Source organism: Montipora foliosa, chromosome 7 (genome assembly GCF_036669935.1).
Source record: "Montipora foliosa isolate CH-2021 chromosome 7, ASM3666993v2, whole genome shotgun sequence".
Classification (NCBI taxonomy): Eukaryota; Metazoa; Cnidaria; class Anthozoa; order Scleractinia; family Acroporidae; genus Montipora; species Montipora foliosa.
In genome coordinates, this window is record NC_090875.1 from 41,258,066 (window position 1) to 41,263,065 (window position 5,000).

At 42.9% G+C, this 5,000-nt stretch overlaps 1 protein-coding gene across 2 annotated transcripts in view; it reads right to left on the reverse strand.

Annotated features, from left to right (window-relative positions):
- Window positions 1-5,000, reverse strand: part of LOC138009525 (nischarin-like) — a 33,675-nt gene that overhangs the window by 8,833 nt on the left and 19,842 nt on the right. For both annotated transcript variants that reach the window (XM_068856588.1, XM_068856589.1), the window contains 7 exons: window positions 4,283-4,346; window positions 3,937-4,064; window positions 3,636-3,767; window positions 2,929-3,041; window positions 2,169-2,317; window positions 1,531-1,738; window positions 41-157 (listed from right to left, as the gene is read on the reverse strand). In XM_068856588.1, coding sequence (XP_068712689.1) covers window positions 41-157; window positions 1,531-1,738; window positions 2,169-2,317; window positions 2,929-3,041; window positions 3,636-3,767; window positions 3,937-4,064; window positions 4,283-4,346 — 911 coding nt within the window. The remainder of the gene's footprint in view (window positions 1-40; window positions 158-1,530; window positions 1,739-2,168; window positions 2,318-2,928; window positions 3,042-3,635; window positions 3,768-3,936; window positions 4,065-4,282; window positions 4,347-5,000) is intronic.

The following is a 5,000-nucleotide window of genomic DNA, read 5'->3' on the forward strand; positions in this document are numbered from 1 at the left end:
GCGAAGTGTGCGAAAGTGTGGTAGTGCACTTAAAAAGTACCTGCGTAATAATGCATTCTGAATTCCCAAGGGATTTGGCCATTCCATAGCATTTCCTGAGAACACATCAGCGAGGAATTCTTGAACAAGTGTATTTGGAACGGAATCTTTCGTTGATCTGGAGAAAGAAAAGTCTTTGAAGTTGTCAATCGAAGCACCTCGCATAACCTCTTTAAACTGCTTCATATTGTTACAAAATATGATCACCAGGCATTTTTATTTCCATGACGTTAAAAATACACGATACTGAATGAAATAATTAACAATTATTCGCCGAAGGTGAGGTGAAAATCTTCGTCTCGGTTTTTAATCACCGATATCCACCGAACCTGGGGTGAATAATTGTGTTAGTATAATTACATAGGTGATTATTTGAAAAATATGCATTTCTTTAAAACAATAGGCCATTTCCGAGTTCATGTCTGCCTCCTCTTCAAAGCGAGTCTAAGTGCGAAGGAAGTTTTTGCGACGGTAATTGGTTCTACTTGACATATGAATCAAAAGTAATTTTCACAACAAAAACTTCGTACTTAGACTCGCTTTGAAGAGGAGGCTGGCATGAACTCGGAAATGGCCTAATTTTCTTCGTCTGTCACCTCGACAACACGGCTTGCGGCCATTTTGAAAAACCGCTTAAGTTAATATCGCGTAATAATCAACTTATCGGCAACCAATCAGTGCAGAGAATTTTCAATCATCTGTATCAGCTATGTTATTATACTAATTGTATATATTTGAAGTGTAGGTTACAGACGAAATGTAGACTGAAGTAACCCTCGCACTTTAATAGCTGGACAATTTAAGCAATTGTTAGTGGGAGGCACGGTGGCCTCATGGTTAGTGCACTCGACTCCAGATCCAGTGGTCCGGGTTCGGGTCCTGGCCGGGGAAATTGTGTTGTGTCTAAGGCAAGACACTTTACTCTCACGGTGCCTCTCTCCACCATGGAGTACAAATGGGTACCGGCGAATTTAATGCTGGGGGTAACCCTGCAATGGGAGTAGAAGTACTCCTAGTCGCTTCATGCTACAGTAACCGGAGATAAGCGCCAGCCTGATGGGCCTTCTAGGTTCGTAGCAGACTTTACCTTCAATGGGATTCAAACCCATGACCTCTGGGATGCCTGTGCTCTAACCAATGCTCTAACCAATGCTCTACCAACTGAGCCATAAAGCCACTCAATTGCAAGCACCGGCATCACAGAGGTCACGGCTTCGAATCCCGTTCAGTGAAACCGCATGAATTTTTCGGGGTGTCTATAAGACACAATTGCTCAAATTGGGGAGTCAAGGTGGCTTAGCGGTCACCAACCCTGCCTCTCGCCTCTGCGAGCCGGGTTCAACCCTCGGCCCCGAGGTCGTATGTGGGCTGAGTTTAAGTCGATCTCAGTGTGACTCCGAAGATTTTTCTCCGTGTACTCCGAGTGAATTCAGGTCAAAGGGACTTTTCTGAGTACTGGTAAAACTGCTTCGAATCATGGTCGTCGGTTACCTTTCTGTGATAAACTTGTAGAGCAGTGCAAAGAGTTCAGCTGCATCTTCAATCGAGCGCATGCGGTAACGCGCAACTTGCCGATAGTCTCCCCCAGTACCGGAAGTTGCGCTGACAGAGTGACGTCGCCATTCCTTGTTGAAAGTGTCCCGGATATCAACACAAAACACGTCGTTCAGTTTAAGGATGTCAACACTGCTCACGTCATCTGGGTAACAAGGAAAAAAGGATGAGAATGTTTACCAACGCAGAGCTCTAGAGCTCGAATATTTTGAACTAAAACTGTCTAACTTTTCGACGATGCTATCATTATAACCACGACAAAACTCAACTTGAATAGATATGAAACAGCGTAAAAGACATTCCTTTCCTTTTGTGGATATAGAGGAGGGAGGGGGGTGGGGGGCTGTGCCACCCAACCTTCCCAACCTTGCGCGTTTGCTTGACTTCTTCAAAAACTGTTGGCAACTAAAAGAGTAGTGCCGTTGGAAACGGATAGGGTGTCTCTAACCCTGGGATGACCTTATCTTCCGCTAAATGCGGAATCCTCTACGAACCCCTCACTGGGTCGCGTGATCGGTCATCACTTTCGCAATCATTCGGTACCCATTCAAATGACAACTAACGCCGAACTTTACCCAGATTATGCTTGGCAAATGTCTCCCCAGTGGAGATTTGTATCTCAAGAATTATCCTCTTGGAAAGGTCCACTCCGACCATCCTCTCCTCTGTGCCCTCACTGCAACGTTCCTCTGTCTCGACCTCTACCATGTAGGTACCCGAGGTCCTATCGGCGGATTAATAAACAAAAACAAATGGACATCTCGTGAGTCACTTCAACTCATTTTTGTTTATGATATGCACGGATTCTCCAGTGTCACCATTTAAATGAAAGCTAACGAGTAGTACTTCGCTATGGCGTAGTTGAATATGTTTTATAAGGTGGTGTTCACTATCTGACATGGCTGAGGCACTGCAGAGACGAGAAGGGGAGAAAGTTTTGTTTGAAAAAATCATCGCTCCATGCAAGAAAAAGCAATATCTGGCCTTTTCGATTGTAGACTATTACGAACGTTTTATCCTTAAATTTGTTATTTTCAGCTATCTGTTCCCCTACTAAACAGACGGATATGTAAAATGGAAGTAATTGTTGAATAAGACTGTGATCAGTCTCTCTTTTGCTCTAAAATCGTTAAAACGAACACGTACGTTGAACTTGCAAAATGGCTGAGGCTGTGGGTCGCAAATACCTCACCAATGCCTGCAGTATTTGCGTCCCGCAACTTCAGCCATTTTGAAAGTTCAACGTACGCGTTCGTTTCAACGATTTTAGAGCAAAAGAGAGACTCCTCGCAGTCTACAGTTGAATTGGCTGGATGTCGAATTGATCCTACGTACAAGTCAGTACTTGACTCCACTTTGTCACGGACTATTCGCTCCAACTCCGGCGCAAAACCAAACTGCAGGCGGCTAGGATGAGCCTCGTCTTCAGTAAGAGGGCCCGTGGACTCCTGGAATATGTGAAATCACTGAATGAGCGAGAACATTGGCGATGGAGAGAGAGATACTTGCGCGCGGACTAGCAATAATTCAAGGCACGAGTTTGTTATGGCTTGTTCACAAAGAGAAGAAGGCATGGACGCCAAAACTTCAACGCCGTTGTTAAAATGGACAGCGCCGTGCAATTTTAGGCTTGCTTCAATGACTGAAACGTCTTTGTAATGATGCACACCAAAACGATAATGCGATAGTTTCTTTACCAAACAAATTTGGTTGTTACAGCTACGGATTCGTGAGCATGGAATTCGAATGAAACTTGAAAAGATTTTCTTCCATTTTTGACATCGCTCTAAAATTACAAAAAAAAAAAAAAAAAAAAAGAATAGCATCAATGGATCACGTTGCTAACATTTCTTTGATATCATCTGCTTTGGTGCCAGGCGGAAATGTTGTGACGGTGAGCAGAAGTGCTATGTTGGATTTCAATCTTAGCATCGATATAATAAGCAGATCTGTGAGAGGGAAGCCTGTTTTTTCACATGCTTGATAAAGATGACAGTAGAGGTTCAAATTTTGGATTCAATACTCGTTCGTATCACCTATACCTGTTCTTTGCTTTCGCAGCTAGGACTGGCGCCCTCTCCAATGAGCATGTCAAGTTTGGGGGACGGTTGATTGTTTGCGGGCTCAGTTTGAAAACTTGTATCATCTTCACAATCTTGCGTATTTTCCTTCAGCTAAATAAGAAAGAGCAAAGCGAAAATCGTAGAGGAAATTCAATGAAAAAATAACCCGATCATATTTAATAACGTTTTGGACACAAAGGGAACATAAGACAACCAATGGGTAAAGTTTCATGCTAAAAGACAATTTAAATATGAACAAGAAGTTGAGCTAAATTGAAACCTGTGTTAATTCTTCATCCCCCTGAATTTCATCTAAAATTCTCAGCCACGAATCACCTCCAATCTGACGAATCTTCTCAACTCTGGAACGAAACGCTACATCAGTGTCATCCACCACTGAGTTGGAATCTGGAAAAGAGTGTCTGGTGTAATTAAAGTGTAAAATGCAGTTTACGTCACCAATAATTAGCTGGGAACTGGTTCCAAACTAATAAGCACCTATCACTGACACTAAAACCCAAAAACGCCGAAAAATAAAACGGATACTTTTGAAAACGGTTTCAGCGCTTCATTGATTAAACTGACAGTGCCGTCCATGAATTCGTTTAAAAAGAAGTGAATATTACCTTCCAAGGAGGAACGTGACTGTAACTCTGTCTCTGAGTCCAAGGCTATCACTCTGTCGACACCCTTTACAAAAAAAGGAAGAAAATGATTGACAGAACTGGAAAAATCCCGTGACAAAGACAGGATGGCTTCACTAGTGGATGCCCCATGCAATGTTCTCACTCAATCGACCAGCTCCAAGATGACTTAAAGGGGCACTGTCATGCTTAATTTGCTGTTTTTAGGTCAAAACTGGGTAAAAATATAAATTACTACTTTAGCCCACACGTAAAACACTCCTGACAACCCCCACTGACAAGATATGAAATATGCTTATGGCACAAAGAGCTGTTCGTATTTAATTTTTGGTGTCTTTCTGACGACACTGTCTCTACGAACAGACAGAATTCCAAAATCTCGTTTACCTCACTGCATTCTGCACAGTATTAAAGGCGTCGGCAAACGAGAAAACATTGTTGCGGAAGCAAATGTTCCCCTGTTTGCGGCCCCAGGAAACATTTGTTGCCGAAGCCAAATTTGCTTTCCAAGAAGCAAAACTGTTTCTGAATTTGTTCAGAAACATTTTGCTTCCTCAGCAAATATTTCCTCGTTTGCGCGCCGAGGAAAAATTTCGGCAAACAATCACGGTTTCCGGAACAATGTTGCCTCGTTTGCGGGCGCCTTAAAACCGGAACAAAGCCAATTGGCCTACGTCGCCTCAGATATAAGGATGTACTG